The sequence below is a fragment of the Macrotis lagotis genome, chromosome 2, assembly GCF_037893015.1.
Source record: "Macrotis lagotis isolate mMagLag1 chromosome 2, bilby.v1.9.chrom.fasta, whole genome shotgun sequence".
Classification (NCBI taxonomy): Eukaryota; Metazoa; Chordata; class Mammalia; order Peramelemorphia; family Peramelidae; genus Macrotis; species Macrotis lagotis.
The window spans coordinates 263,376,227-263,392,005 of record NC_133659.1 but is presented as its reverse complement, the minus strand read 5'-3'; the positions used below and the strand labels follow the sequence as shown (position 1 = coordinate 263,392,005).

Below are 15,779 nucleotides of genomic sequence, written 5' to 3'. Positions count from 1 at the left end.
TTTTCAAACTGTTGGAAGCATTATAGATCATATACCCATGACAAAATTAGATTTACTACAATAGAGACCTTATTAAAATGTTAATTTTAAGTAATAATTATTAGTTTAGATAGATCCTGTACATAAGAAGTATATTTCCCTTTCAATATAATTTAACCAAATTTTCAAAAATCCTAATTTTTTTTTAAATTTAAACTTCATGATTATTTTGATAGACTTAGATAGTAGGAGAAAAGTTCTGGAAAAAAAAACAATGCGTGTTTCTTTTGGTCTTTATCTGTTCAACGATTAGACTTATGTTAGTGCTTTTCATATAAAACAGAAGAACAAATTCTTAAACTGAATATGCATGCTACTCCAAAGAGCAGAAAATCTTGCTAAGGCTCTAGTCCTGTTTATTTTGGACTTAGAGATTGTCTAGTGATTTGTCATGATCTATTTCCCTTTACTTTGTGTTACAGGGCTTTAATCTATTTCTCCAGGTGTTTTAGTTTAAAGAGATTAGAAAAAAGACTTGCCAAATTCAGTCCTTCTAATTGGAAGGAATTGTAATGCAAAAATAAAGAATTAATTGTAATAACAAGTTAATAGACAAATGCACCATTTTAATTATATTTGGATTTAGTGTTTTAGTTCAATTCTTTTATTTTAATATATATTTGGATTTGTTCTTTAAATTGCTATTCTTTGATATGATAAAGATAATTTCAAGAGTCTTCAAGTTTTTTGTGGGGAAAACATAATCGAGACATTTGTTTCAGAAATGGCTTAGAATGATTGGTTGGTTGGTCTTGAAGAAGATAGAAGACTATATTGTAATTTAGTGATAGGCCAACAGGTGGCAGTGTGATGCAAGAAATGAAAGGATTTCAGACAACTGAAAAGTTCCTAGGGTTAGTTGTGTTTTGTGGGGGTTTTTTTTGTTTTTTTTTAACAGGGCACAACTAAAAGTGCTTTTGCAAATTATTAGGAAGATAAAATTACATTAGGAACATTTTAAAAAAGTGTTCCTTTTTAAGTCTTGTCCTTTTCAGATGTATGTATGTTGTTATTTAATCCTAGCCCATGTACTGCTGCGAAGAAGTTGCCCTCTTTTTCTTAAGAAATCTCATAGACCAGTTCAGGAATTCAGAGAAAGATTATTTTTGTTTGTCAGGGAGCTGGTGGAGATTTTGGCCCAGAAACGGTGAAGATTCATTTTGGTGAATGTTAAAATGCATGCTATGGGTGGGTGTATGAGGGGGAGACCTGAGGCAGAAAAAAAGCAAGAGAGGTGCAGCCCCTCAGAGTGCTCATGGAGTAGAGGCAGGCCTCATCTTGAGCCCCACTTTATCTGTAAAGTGAGAGGATTTTGGGAGAATCAAAGGGACATTGCCTTGTCCCCCGAAGCCTTGTGTCAGTGTTAGCAGGTATCGAATGGAGTGGAGAGGTCAGAGACTCTGTCGGGCACCTCTTGACTCAGAACAGTCGCTTTGGTCTAGCTAATAATGAGTACAAAGTCAGGCTGGAAGAGGAATGTAGGAAGGAAACCAGCATTTATTAGAAGCTGAAACAGGGCAGATGACCACATCAGGATCACACAGGATGAGTTGTACTTGGCTTCCTGACTGTGGGCCCTGGGCAGGGGACCCTGTGCCACTTTGAAGCCTCTGATCAGACCTTGGGTCTGCAGCTTGCCTTTCAGTATTTTAGTGATTTTTATTTCAGCATCATTTCTTTTGTATCATATATATTTTATGCATTTAAAAGCATGACTTTGAGAAGGAGTCCAGAGTTTTCAGCAGACTGCCAAATAGGAGTCCATGCCAGTCCTTGCCACTCAAAAAAGATGCCAAAATGCCTGTATTCTTAGTTTCTACATAGTCCCCCTGCCTGCTGAATGAACAACTAGCATTAACCTAACTGGTTAGCTTTTAAAGTTAGAATAACGGACTTAATTGAATAAGATGAAATTGAATAAGAATCAATGTACAATTTTACACAAGTTCAAAAAAATATGTTTCACAAAGTTGAAGTAGATGTGTGTAGATAGCAGTTTCCCTGGAAAACAACCTGGGGTTAGCATCAATATTAGTCAGCAATGTAACATGGACCCCCAAATCCCTCCTGTATCATTAGGTTGTATTCAATATTGTCTAGTGTTGCCCATTGTTTAGGGCTAGGAGATAATCCTGTCAAGACACTTTTTAGAAAGAACATTGATAAGCAAGAAACATCTAGATGGGCATAACCAAGATGATGGATTGATTAAGGAACTTGAGAATGGTTAGCTTTGAGAAGAGAAGATTTGGGAGCAAGATCATTAATTAATCATTTATGAAATTCCTGTTGTCTCTCTGGTGCTCTCCTAGGAGCCGGAGATCCCAAATCAAAAAAGACACAATCCCTGCCCTCAGAGAACTCACTTAGATGTATTTATGTTTATTATGTATGTACCAAGAAAATGAAAGACATATTAAGTCAAGCAGGGAAGGCACCCACTGCTGGGAGGGTTAGGGCCTCATTTTGAGCTGTTCTTTGAAAAAGAAGGTTCTTGAGATGCCAAGGTTGGGAGAGAGACTGTTCCTTGCCTTGGGCCGGCCCTGTCCAGGTAGGCATGGGGACAGAGTGGCAGGGCCATTGGGGCAGAATGAGAAAGCTGGAAGGAGTTTGGACTCAATCTCTTCCAGTCATGGAAAACCACTGGAACTTATTAAGTTGGGAGAGTGACATGATCAGATGCCCCTCAGGAAAGAAATGCCGCTTGGGTAGCATGTGGAGCAGAGGAACAGGCTTTACACATGGAAGGGCTGCCACTGGGAGAGAGGACCCAGAGGCTGGAGGGGGCCCTGGATGGAAGTTGTAAAGAGGCAGACTGGTTTGTGAGGAAAAGCTTACTGCTAGTTAGAGCTCCCCTACAGCTTATGTATGTATGTAAGCCACAGTGGAGAGGAGGTTGGAGATAGTCTTACTGACCTCCAAGGAACCTTTTCTCTTTGGGACTTTTTTGGGTGAACTGAGAGAATAGTGATGGGTCAATTCTATGTGTACCTAAAAGTCAGTATGAGGATGTGTTATTACTTGGTTCCCACTGATGATGATGATGTGGTATTATCATGCTGATATATTTCAAATATGTTTTATTCCTCCTCCTCCTAGGGTTTCCAAAACACCCTAAATTTCCTGTGGTATGCTGAGGTTGGTTGCTTCTGAGTTTTTTAAAAAAATCTAATGCATAGAATATTTGTGCAAGCTCAGGCTGAAAATAAAATAGATGCCAAAATGACCATATTCTTAGTTGCTACATAATCTCCCTGCCCGCTGAATGAAGAACCTAGTGCTGTGCTTTGGCTTGATTCTTCTGATTTTGGCTTAAGAATGCCTATCATCATGTAAATGTGGCTGATTTTTTTTTTCCTTCATTTTGTGGCCTAATTTGTGCTGTGGATATTCAAGATTGTCTGTCTTTTGCTTTTTGATATTTGTAACAAAAGCTTTAGATTTTTATAATGGTTTATGTTGCTGGATTCTTCCTGTTTAGGTTAAAGAACTTCGAGAGAAAGCTGAGTCTTACAGGAAACGGATTCTTGGGACACATTTTTCTCGGGACCATCTGAATCAGATTCTCTCTGATAACAATTGTGTATGGGATGTCTCTTCTGTGTCCAGCTCAGAGGGAACTATCAGTAACAACATCAGAGCCCTGGATCTTGCTGGGTAAGAGCAATTTTTTTTTTCTTAAAGATAATGAAACAACTCATTATGGTTACAAAACTGGAATTTAGGAAAATAATGAAATAATGATATGAGAAAATGACACCTATCACTCAGACTTTACTTATACTAAATGTCAGTCATTTACTAGATCAAAGTTATGTTTAATTTTTTTAGAGCACAGAATAAAACTGTGGAGGGTAAGACTTGAATTTGATCTATTTCTTTTAGAGTTTATTATAGTTTGGAGAGTGAATTTTAAGAGACTAAATTTTTCTGGAGTGAATGCCAAAGCACTTTAAAAAGTAAAAAATCACTTTAAGATCTTGTTGATTTCAAAGTGAATACCAGTAAATATAGACCAAAAAAGAATTGCTGTAAGAAGTTGGAGCAAATAATGTGGCTTTGTTTATTGTGTGTATGATGGGATTTGTATATCTGGAGTGGGGATCATCTCCCGCTAGAGAATGGCAGTCCCTTTGCTCACTATGATTGCCGATTGAATGATGTTCTTAAACATTCATCCATTGAAAGGAAAATTCACCATTTCTTTTTTTTAATTATAAAGATTTTATTTATTTTGAGTTTTATAATTTTTCCCCTAATCTGACTCCCCCCCCCAGAAGACAATTTGCCAGTCTGTACATTGTTTCTATGGTATACATTGATCCAAATTGAATGTGATGAGAGAGAAATCATATCCTTAAGGAAGAAACAAAGTATAAGAGATAGCAAGATCAGACAATAAGATATCAGGTTTTTTTTCCTAAATTAAAGTCTTTGGTCTTGTTCAAACTCCACAGTTCTTTATCTGGATACAGATGGTATTCTCCATTGCAGACAGCCCCAAATTGTCCCTGATTGTTGCACTGATGGAATGAGCAAGTCCATTGAGGTTGATCATCACCCCCATGTTGCTGTTAGGGTGTACAGTGTTTTCTGGTTCTGCTCATCTCACTCAGCATCAGTTCATGTAAATCCCTCCAGGCTTCCCTGAATTCCCATTCCCTCTTGGTTTCTAATAGAACAATAGTGTTCCATGACATAGATATGCCACAGTTTGCTAAGCCATTCCCCAGTTGAAGTACATTTACTTGATTTCCAATTCTTTGCCACCAGAAACAGGGCTGCTGTGAATATTTCTGTGCAAGTGATGTTTTTACCCTTTTTCATCATCTCTTCAGGGTATAGACCCAGTGGTGGTATTGCTAGATCAAAGGGTATGCACATTTTTGTTGCCCTTTGGGCGTAGTTCCAGATTTCTCTCCAGAAAGGCTGGATGAGTTCACAGCTCCACCAACAATGTAATAGTGTCCCAGATTTCCCATAACCCTTCCAACAATGATCATTGTCCTTTCTGGTCATACTGGCTAGTCTGAGAGGTGTGAAGTGGTACGTGGTACCTCAGAGAAGCTTTAATTTGCATTCTCTAATAAGTAATGATTTGGAGCAAGAAAATTCACCAGTTCAAACAGAGTTGGGTTTTATAATGAGGTCTTGTTTGTGCAGGCTGAGCGACAATGCTGGAGGCTGGCCAGGCTGCATGCTTCCTAGGTCCTGAGTACAGGCAGCTATCAAGGGTGGGCTTTGTGACTGGAGCTTTGGGGGAAAGTGGGGCTCTTCATGTGTATCTGAATTTTGTGTAACCTCTAGATAATTTATTTAGTATTCTTCTCTTTTTAAAAAATTTTTAAATTTATTTACGGCAATGGGGCTAAGTGACTTGCCCAAGGTCACAGAGCTAGGTAATTTTTTTTTTGCAAGGCAATGGGGTTAAGCAGATTTGAATTCAGGTCCTTCTGACTCCACGGCCGGTGTTCTGTTCTCTGTGACACCTAACTGCCCCATTTAGAATTCTTTAAAGCAAATCTACTTAGTGGCATAAGACATTGCGTGTGTCTGTGTGTGTGTGTGTGTGTGTGTGTGTGTGTGTGTGTGTGTGTATCCACACACATAGGTTAGATGTACATATTATTTATATATAAAGAATATGTATGTAATGAATAATAGAGGGAAATAAATGGGAATAAAATGGCTTCAAACTGGAGAGGCTATGTTATTAACTTATATTTAAATTTGTTTTGGTCATTCAGAATTCCTACAGGCCATAAGACATTGCAGAGCCATGATTCCCCAAAAAAAGCAGAAGGGCCATCTTTGACAACACGATGCCAGAAAGATAGTACAGAAAAGTTGGGTGTGTTGAATGCTCCCACCTTCCCTGTTAGAAGAAAACTGGCCTGGGGTGAAGGCAGTGCTGGTGATCAGATCCATAACTGTGAAAGAAGAATGGAAGAAGAGAAAAATGAAAAGAACAAGTCAGATTTTGTAGAGGAGGCCAAGGAAATAGAAGAAAAAGATAGTGATGCCAAGAGAGACAGAATCCAAGAAGGGTGAGGTTTTTAATTGCCTGTTATAGCAAATCAGTTTTTCTCTCATTGGACTTCGTAGTTATGTATGTATTTAGTTTGATTAGTATGTAAAAGACAAAAGATTTATTAGACATTACATTTTATTAGTAATCAAGAAAAATGACAGTTAAGTTTTGCAGTTTGTAGACCAATTGCGGCATATTTTGCATAAACATTTTCAAATAGGTCTTTTTATACGACACTGCTAAGGTTAAGAATTTGACTCAATTATTTTCTGTAGAGCCCAGAACTTCCCTCAAGTTGGTAGTGTTGTGACCCCTTCCCTGTATTCAGAGTTTAGATCAGTGTGTTGTCCTGGCCAGGGGCATTTCAGGATAGCTGCTTGGCAAAGGGCTCAGCCTCCTCTGGCAGGGTGAGTCAGTTATCTGTACTTTATGGCATCAGGTCTCTTTGGTGTGAATGATCTAGATTTGATTACATTTGATACTGGAAACAGCCCTCTTATACGTTTAGAATGAACCATTGCATAGCTGTGGCAAATATCTTTGCTCATGTTTTACAGGGAGACTGCTTCCCTCCCAAGTGCTTCAGCAGACCTGTCAGATTCTTCTTCTGTGTCCTCAGGAAAAGGGGGCCGGCTCCCCACCCCAAAGCTGAAAGAACTTGGTGGAGCCCCCAGGACTCATCATGATCTAACCACTCCTACTATTGGTAATAGGGAGAGAAGAACTAGCAGAATATTTTCTGCCTAATGATGTCCAGTTTACTTTAAATCTCTTGGCTTCTGCATTCTTCCAGGGGGTGCTGTTTTAGTGTCTCCATCTAAAGTGAAGTCTTCATTCCCAGAACACAGGGAAAAAAAGCCCTCTCCAGATTTCTTAGGAGAAACTTCAAAAAGCAACTCTAATAGGGTAAGATAAAGTCAGTGTTGGAGGGAGTGGGAGAGCAAGGGAGCCAAATCTCTTCCTAGTTTAAATAAATATGTTAACACTGTGCAGTAAATGCCTAACAACTTTAGCTCTTTCCTAAATGAAGATGACTGGTGAATTGTTGTTAGTGAAGTATATACTTAAAATGGTTTTTCTAGTAATGGCAATGAATTTGCTGACTATAATCCCTTACCTGCTGCCATTTGTGAATGAGGAAGTAAACATTAATGAGATTGCTTATTGGGGTTTAGGGCAAATAGTTTATGGTCTAGTTTAGAAATTGAAACTGTTACTTTGACCTTATTAGCTCAGTGTGTATGATCAAGTAAGCTGATTACACATAAATGAAACATGTATAGTCAGGATAAATAAGGGTGGCTTCCTAGTAACTTAATTTTTATTCTTATATTTATTTAATATTGGGGAATAGAAAATACCAGAACAGTATCTTTCCAAGCAGATTAGTATCAAATATTTTTTAGTTTTTCAGGTTCAAAAAACAGAATTGGTCATAGTAATTTCAGACTTAAACAGTTTTAACTCCATTCATGCATCATTTCAAAAGAGAATGTCCTTAACAGTTAAGTGCAGATCTGACTTGGTCAGAAGTAAAATTTAGACTCAGTCCTTGAGAACCAAATGTGGCTTGGACTGTGTGGCTCAGCTTGCTCAGCCACATTGATGACTGCTTTTGTTACAACTGCACTGACTAATTAATATAACAGCAAGAGGAACAGGGAACGAAAGCTAAAGATTATCTTGTGGTTTATATAAATTTCTCTAGAAGCTTCTGATTTGTTTGTGATGCATTAATTTTAAAAACTACATGTTATCACTGATAATAGAATTGTGGAATTATAAGACTGTTCATTTTATGTTTACAGTTATAAGACTACACTTAATGTCTTGGGGTCTCTGTCTGCATCCCAAAGTATTACTGAGCAACATTAGTGCTGAATGTATATTCTGTGGCACAACTCTGATTTCTATAGTTCATTTTTATTATGGTCAGATTAGAAATTTTTGAATATTGTGAAATAAATGAATACTTCACTAGTTTCCAAGCAATATTCCAATAGGCCAAATATAAGAGGTGAAGAATAACTTTGAATTTGAAAATATTTAGATGCTACAGATTGCCAGGGGATTTTAAGCTACTCATTGAGTAAAATCACATTGAATAAAAATGACCCTGTTCTATAAGAGTCCAGGAATTCTTAATCTTTTTTGTGTCTTAGGTCAGGGATGGGGAACTTTGTTTTTGCCAAGGACCATTTGGATATTTATAACATCATTCAAAGAACATACAAAATTATCAACTTAAAAATTAGCCCACTATATGGTCAAACATTTAATGCACCCCCCCCAAAAGCTCCTAGATTTATTGAATTTCAAATCCTGCCTGTGATTACTATGGCAGTGCCAGACCAAATGTTTGAGTGAATTTGGTGAATGGATCCTTATTTCAGAAGAATGTGTTTAACAGAATAAAATAAAATCTGTGGGATTACAAAGGAAGTCAATTAGATTGCAATGTGGTTATCAGTATATTAAATAATATTTCCACAAAATATTACTTCAAATTTTATTAAATGTAAATATTATAGCATGCCATCAAATATTTAAAGTTTTTAAAAAAAATTTTAAGTAAACTTTTTAAGTTTATGGGCCCTAAGTTAACAACTCCTATGTTTATGTTAGTAATTTGTATTAATATTTAGTAGTTTTAGCAGTTAGTTTGAGGGAACTCTGTTGATCAAGTGATTTGCAATATAGGGAAGCTCTTTCCATTGTTTGACAAATCTTAGTTCAAGAAAGGGAGTTAGTGTGTATAGATTTAAATCCCATGTAGATATTAAGCCCATGAAGTTTATTTCCAAAAGAGATAAAAGTAATAGCTAAAGAAATAGAAAGTTTCTCAACCCTTGACTTGTGAATGATGGCCTCTAGAGCTACTAAGGTCCCTTATGTAGTTGTAATTTTTCTATTTCTGTTTTTCTCTGATATGCAAATAAGAAATAAAGTCTAGAAGCACAAAAGTGAGATAAGTCAAAGCTTTTCATATGGTTGATTTAGGAACACTTATGGAAATTATTTGATTCATCATCACTAGGAAAATAAAACCTATAGAGAGATAAGAAAGATTGGTAGGACTTGGCTACCATCTGAAGCAGGGAAACAGTGAATTAGCCTAGGGCTTTTAATATTGAAGTGGAATAGATGAGAGAAAGCACTAAGTATGTTGGTTTGAAGATGCAAGAAGAAAGAAATAGGAATTTCAGTGGTTAAGAATGAGGAAGGTAGGGGCAGCTAGATGGCCTTGGAGTCAGGAGGACCTGAGTTCAAATATGACCTCAGACACTTAATAATTACCTAGCTGTGTGGCCTTGGGCAAGCCACTTAACCCCATTGCCTTGCCAAAAAAAAAAAAAAACAAAAACCCAAAAACTTAAAAAAAAAGAATGAGGAAGGTATCAACTTTATCTTTTTTAAATTTTTTAAAATAAATCATACTTTCTAGAAATTACCTACTTTAATTTTTTCTGTGTTTGGCTGTTTTAACAGTTGTGAGTTTTTTTTTTTTAAGGATGAGAGATGAATGCACTTTAGTCTGGATCTCATATAAAGCTTGAGCTTTTTTAACTTGAACTACAGTCTTCTAACTGATAGAGGTCCCACCACTACCCAGGGTCAGCATACTTTTAATGTAGGAAAAACAGAATCTAAGGGAGAGAAACAATTTAGCTCTAAATCTAAAGAGAACAGAAATCACAGGAAATCGCTTAGGAATTGTCAGGCAGGATTGGAGCATCGGTGAGCAGCAGTTCAATAGGTGTTATTTAAAGCGTATTTATATGTATTTATATGTATTCAGAGTCTGTTTTGTTCTTCCTAATCAGAAGGTATAACTATGCCATACTGCTTCCATTCCAATTAGCATTCACTTCTCTCTTGCATCAACATAAGTCTTTCATAATATATTTTTTTACCTTTTAGAAAGAACTTGGGCCAAGACCCTTGCTGACTCCTCTAGCTGCTGGTTTGAAAACAATGGATCCCCTCCCTTTGAGAGATGAGATTGAAGTCAGTATTTCTAAACCCGAGGTTGTTCCTACAGGCCAGAAGCTTCCTGAGCATTCCATAAAAGTCCCGGTGCTGGGGCCGCGGCCTCTTGGTGCCCCGTCCTACTGGAATCCGTCCTGTCGCATTCAGGGGGCGCTCCGCAATGCAGAGTTCCAGCATAATGGTGAAATTTGATTTACTCTACTATAGCCCGCAGAGATAAGCATACACACACACACACACACACACACACACACACACACACACACACACACACACGTATGTGTAGATACACCTGTCCACACATGCATACATGGGTTATATAACGTGTTAATTGAATTGTTTATGAAGGTGTCTCATAACTGAAGTAGTAAGATTAATGACTGGGAGTGACGCACAGGACATAGACATAAATTGTGAAAATGATGTGATTGAGTAGTATTGCAAAGGCTGTTAGTTTCTATATTCCATAACTGATATTTAAACCACAGAAGAGACAATTAGTTCAAATTGGTAGCAACAGCAGCTGAAGATGCCCCCATCCCTCAGTAAATCAAATGAATGATGAACTTTGTCCAGTTGTGCGCATGTCTAGCTTAACTGTTATCCTCTTGGTCCTATTACTCTGACAGTCTGTCCACTATTTGTTAGTGGATACTTTAGATAGCTGTATGATATTTATGAAAATGATAAAATTGATATTCTTTTATAATCTGCTTTCTCTAAGTACTTGTTTTTAAAGGAGTCAACTATTTGGAGCCAAAATAAATCTATTTTGCTTTTTTTTTCCCCTCCATAGGAAACCTTGAGAGCCCAAGAACAGGCCATTACCATTTACCTTACCAAGAAATCAATAATGATGAAGGTAATTTACTAAAAATGGAGTAAGACTTGATAAAATGTAAGGTTTCTAAACATAGTAATTCCATGGATCTATAATAATAATATTTTTAATTTTTTAAAATTGTTTTACTTGTATATTTTCCCCTCAAAAATTCCTTCCCTAGTTGAAGAATAAATGCATCTTTTTTTTCTCTGCATAGTTTTCACCCTATCAGATTGTTATTTCTTAGCACCAGTAGGAAGAACTTTGAAAACTTGATGTGAATATTTGAAAGTGTAAATGACTATTAACAAAATATGCTTGAAATTTTCAATTATTAATTTAATTGCTAAAATGCTTGAGGCTTTGATATTTTCCCCCTGCATTATTAGCCCTCTGAGATCTCTCTTTGAAGATCTAACAAATGGTCATTGAATTATCATACACTAAAAAATCCAAATATCTAGGGCAGCTAGGTGGTGCAGTGGATAGAGCACTGGCCCTGGAGTCAGGAGGGTCTGAGTTCAAATCTGGTTTCAGACACTTAATAATTACTTAACTGTATGACCTTGGGCAAGTCATTTAACTTGATTGCCTTGAAAAAACCAAAAAAAATTGCAAAGATTTCTTAATACACATGGTTTAATAGGTAGATTTTTTTTGACCACTAAGCCTTCAGTCAAATTTTCCTGAATAGATTACTATAAGAAATCTGAGTGCTTAAAAACTGTAAAACTCAAATAATATCTTTAATAAAAAAAATAAAAAAAAGAAATCTGAGTACTTAGATGAATTTGTTGTTGGTTGTTCAGTTGTTTCCAGCTCTTTGTGACCCCTTTTTCTTGGCAGAGATACTGAAATGGTTTGCCATTTCCTTGTCTCTAGCTCATCTTATGTATGAGGAAACTGAGGCAACCAGGGTGAAGTGACTAGCCCAGGATCACTCCAGTCACACATGTCTGAGGCCAGATTTGAATTGAGGAAGATGAGTCTTCCTGACTCCAAGCCTGGCACTCTATCCACTGCCTAGCTGCCCTATTCAATTGAATAACAAGCTCAAAAATTAGAGGCAGTTTCTCTTTCTCTAAATCAGGGGCAGGGGAACCTCTGGCTTGCAGGCCTTATTGGTCTGGCATTAATAAGGCAGGGACTTGAAATTCAATAAATCTAGGAACTTTTTAGGGGGTGAATTAAATGTTTGACCAAATATAGGCTGCTATTGATGTTAGAAATTTTCCATTGAAAAATGGTCCCCTACCCCTGCTCTAAATTGTCTTAAAAGTTTTAAAGCTGTGTTGATACTCAGAGTAAGGAACATTTTCCTATATGTTCTGCTTCTAAGGAGACTGGGGTCTGGTCCCACCTTTTCAGTTTTCCAGTCTGTTGACCTTGTGCTGCATCACTTCACATTTCTGGGACTCAGCTCTCCTCTATCACAAGGGCTTGGCCTGTTAAGTCCCTGGAGATGCTGGTTCCTCTTCTGATCCTTTTACATCAAAATATCTAGTTGTTATAAACACATGCAAGGGCTGATAGGGTTTGGTTGCCCTGCTTTGTTAACGTGGATTTTCCTTTGTAGATGATGACAGAATGTCCCAGATCTCTGCTCGGTCCGCAGCCTCAAGTCTGATGGCTTCTCAAACATTGGCACGTGCTCAGAAAAGGAAAGAGAGCTTTTGGGGCAAAAAGTAGTGTTCTTTGTGTCTAGCACTTTCCATTTTGATGACTTTCTGTGATTACTTTTTTAGTTTTCGTATAGGAAGTTGAGGTTTTTGAGTATTTGGGATTCTTGTATTTTGGGGCAAATGGGTAGTTTGACTTTGTCTAGGAATATTCTAATAACCTTCAGTTCAGTCATTTTAATTTTTTTCCTTATGTAGATAAATTGAATTTTAATTTTAAATTAGTTGCCATTTTAGGCTTATCTAAAAAGGTACTAATGGATTTGCCTAGTCCTTCACAAGTTCTGAACTTAACTATTTGTCATCAAGCATAGATGGTAGAATTGAGAATTAGATCCATGTTACCAAGAGTATTCTGAAAAGTTAACTGTGTAAAAACTAAGAATTAAGTTTGAGGTAATGTTTTTGTAGGGTTGGTTACCTATATTTATAAATTAAAGATGTCATAAATTGAATTTGTACTCATAATATTCACTTCTAGTTTTTCAAATTTTTAAAAAATTACCTTCAGAATTTTGTTACTGTTAGTATGATGAAAATAATTGTACTTAGGTAAAAATATTAACTATATATATTTTTATCTTATATAAGAAATTTTGCTTTAAAATATGTATATTTTTGGTCTCTTGTGTTTTCCATTTGTTTAAGAAGAATCTTACATTTTAATAATGTTTAAAGGTGAATAAATTATTTGTACTTTGGTATTGAAACTTTTTAGACATTTTCAAATTAAAAAAAAAATCGAGTACATTTAGTTTCTCCAGGAAGTTATTTCATGGAACAGTGGTGATCTTTTTACTGGGTTTTTCCTCCCAGAACAAAGTGACCAAAGTTTTCCATACTTCCTTTAAAGCTTTTGTTAGAATACAATAGAAGATGAGTCCACATCTTTTTTCCTTTTTGTGGTGGGGGTGGGGCTGGGAGGAAGGTAATGCTGGGGAAGACATTAGTTAGAGAAACAGTATTTTTGATCTCTCCTTTTTACTCCTGGGTGCAAATGCAAGGGAACTCAATCTATGCTAGAAACTGTCCTAAGTAACAAACAAAAATAGAAATAAAAACAGTCTCTACTCTCAGGAGGGCTCCACCTTCTAAAGGGAGGGAAGGGGATGTATATGGAAGACCCAAAGGTAGAGCAGAGAGAAAAGGGGAAGTATGTATAAGGGAGACCTGAAGGTAGAGCAGACAGAAGGGATGTATAAGGGCGACTCAAAAGTAGAAACAACCAGACCCAGCAGCAGATCACATGTAGGGTTGTGTGGGTGAGAACTGGGTTGACTGGGAGGATGGTGATAGCATAGAATAGGTAGAAGAGAGGAGGGTTGGAAGGTGGAGTGGGAGAAGATAATCCATCCCTATAGTTATTCATATTACCCATCTTTATAGTATTAATGTTTTTCTATATGCTGGTAACTCAGAATTTTCATTATTTAAAATCTGTACATAAATCAGTACAACTTGATGGTGCAGTGTATATTTTAACCCTTTCCCATAAAACACTAGCACCTGTTACAGAGAATAGTGAAATCACCAATGTCTTAACATTGATCTTGAATGCATGGTTTTATCTGGTGTGCTGTTCAAAAATTACAATTTTCCCCCCAAGAAATCATAACATGGACCAAGGTATCTATTTTCTACCCAAGTCTCAAGTTCTTATTAAATTGAACTTTTTTTCCTCATTTAAACCATATTTGATATTGAAAATTCAAGTGAATAAAGGAGATATTATTTTTGATGAAATTTAAGCTTTAAAACACAAGAACCAACTCTGTATTCTATCCTAGTGACTTGAGACATCTAAGATCTATCCATAATGACCTACATTAAACAAAGGCATTTCTGGGTGGAGGTACTGAAATGATTTTTCTGTTTCTGGTATGTGGTGAGACATTTTGTTTCTGACTAGAGCAGTGACTCAGCACTCCACTGTGTGGAATTAATTAACTTTTATATGCAAAATATGTTAAAGCAACCATGATCCTATCGCCTGGAAATCCAGAGGTAAAACACCCACAGTAATCAACCTGATGTGTGATAAAGGAAAGTTAAACTAGCTTTCCCTCTGAAGGTAAGCTTACTAGCAAAGAATTATTTTGCTAAGCTGCAAAATTTTTGACTGTTCTAAGACAGGAATAAAACTTCTTACACTAAAGTCTGTGTAGAGATCTGGAATCAAGAAGACCCAAGTGCCTTACACATTTACTATTTATATAACCTTGGGCAAGTCACTCTCTTGCCTCAGTTTCCTCAAATGTAAAATGGGATGAATAGAAGTAACTACCTCCTAGTGTTGTGAGAATCCAATGAGAATAAAAATTATAACCAGCTTCGAAAAATGTCTGACATAGATATAAATATTAACTACTATGATATTACATGTAGATAAAAATGCCAAACAGAGGACTCTTTAGAGAAGTTACGCTATCAATCCAGAAAATGAACTGAAGCAAGAAGAGACTTGAGACCAAAAGACCAGTTAGAAAGTGATTGTAATTGTCCAAGCAAAAGGTGAGTTTCTCAAAGGCCATGCCAGCTTGGCACAAACTCTGGCAAGTTTTACCAGTCCAAAAAAGGCTTTCTAATAAGTCACCTAGCTAAATCTAAAGATACTCATTCCTGGAAAATTGAGTTTCTACAATGCTAAAAATATTGAAGAAATACTAAATATAGCTGGGAATTGGAATATAATATGATTAAAGAAATTAAGATAGTACAAATGTACAGGCTAAGAGCAATTATATTCCATTCATTTCTATATATTTCTCTCTCTATATATATATTTCCATTCATTTTAAATTCTATTTTGTATTTCTTCAATTGTTAGTCCTTCCTTAGGTTAAACCCAAAACACACACACACTCACACACACACACACACACACACACACACACACACACACACACAGACAAAATGATTTTTTTGTCTTTTGCTTTTGGATTTGTCAAACTATATGTTTCTGTGTTCAAAAACTGTTCTGTTCATATATCTTAGGAAAGAAAAAAAAGGAAAACCTTAATAAAGCCAGTTATAAAATCCCTTAGAAGCCTATGACAGCTTCATTAAGAATCCTATTCATCATGAGAGTGGAGGAAGTCAGAGAAACTTTGCAATATCCAGTTTCTTGTTTGTAAAAATGAGGGGGTTGGACTGCAGTCCCTTTCAGACTGAACTCAAGAGTCTTGTGATCTTCTAACATCCTAGGTGGTTTACCAGG

General features: G+C 36.4%; 1 protein-coding gene across 9 annotated transcripts in view; it reads left to right on the top strand.

Moving 5' to 3' along the window:
• LOC141514917 (nuclear protein MDM1-like) overlaps nucleotides 1-13,091 on the top strand; it is a 32,732-nt gene extending 19,641 nt beyond the window's left edge. For 5 of the 9 annotated variants that reach the window (XM_074226088.1, XM_074226085.1, XM_074226083.1 and 2 more), the window contains 8 exons: nucleotides 3,139-3,177; nucleotides 3,521-3,696; nucleotides 5,787-6,086; nucleotides 6,628-6,776; nucleotides 6,864-6,976; nucleotides 9,992-10,241; nucleotides 10,857-10,922; nucleotides 12,460-13,091. In XM_074226088.1, the coding sequence (XP_074082189.1) occupies nucleotides 3,139-3,177; nucleotides 3,521-3,696; nucleotides 5,787-6,086; nucleotides 6,628-6,776; nucleotides 6,864-6,976; nucleotides 9,992-10,241; nucleotides 10,857-10,922; nucleotides 12,460-12,572 (1,206 nt within the window). In that variant the 3' untranslated portion in view covers nucleotides 12,573-13,091. The remainder of the gene's footprint in view (nucleotides 1-3,138; nucleotides 3,178-3,520; nucleotides 3,697-5,786; nucleotides 6,087-6,627; nucleotides 6,777-6,863; nucleotides 6,977-9,991; nucleotides 10,242-10,856; nucleotides 10,923-12,459) is intronic. The other 4 variants (XM_074226089.1, XM_074226087.1, XM_074226082.1 and 1 more) reach the window with 2 other exon arrangements.
• Nucleotides 13,092-15,779: the final 2,688 nt, after the last annotated feature.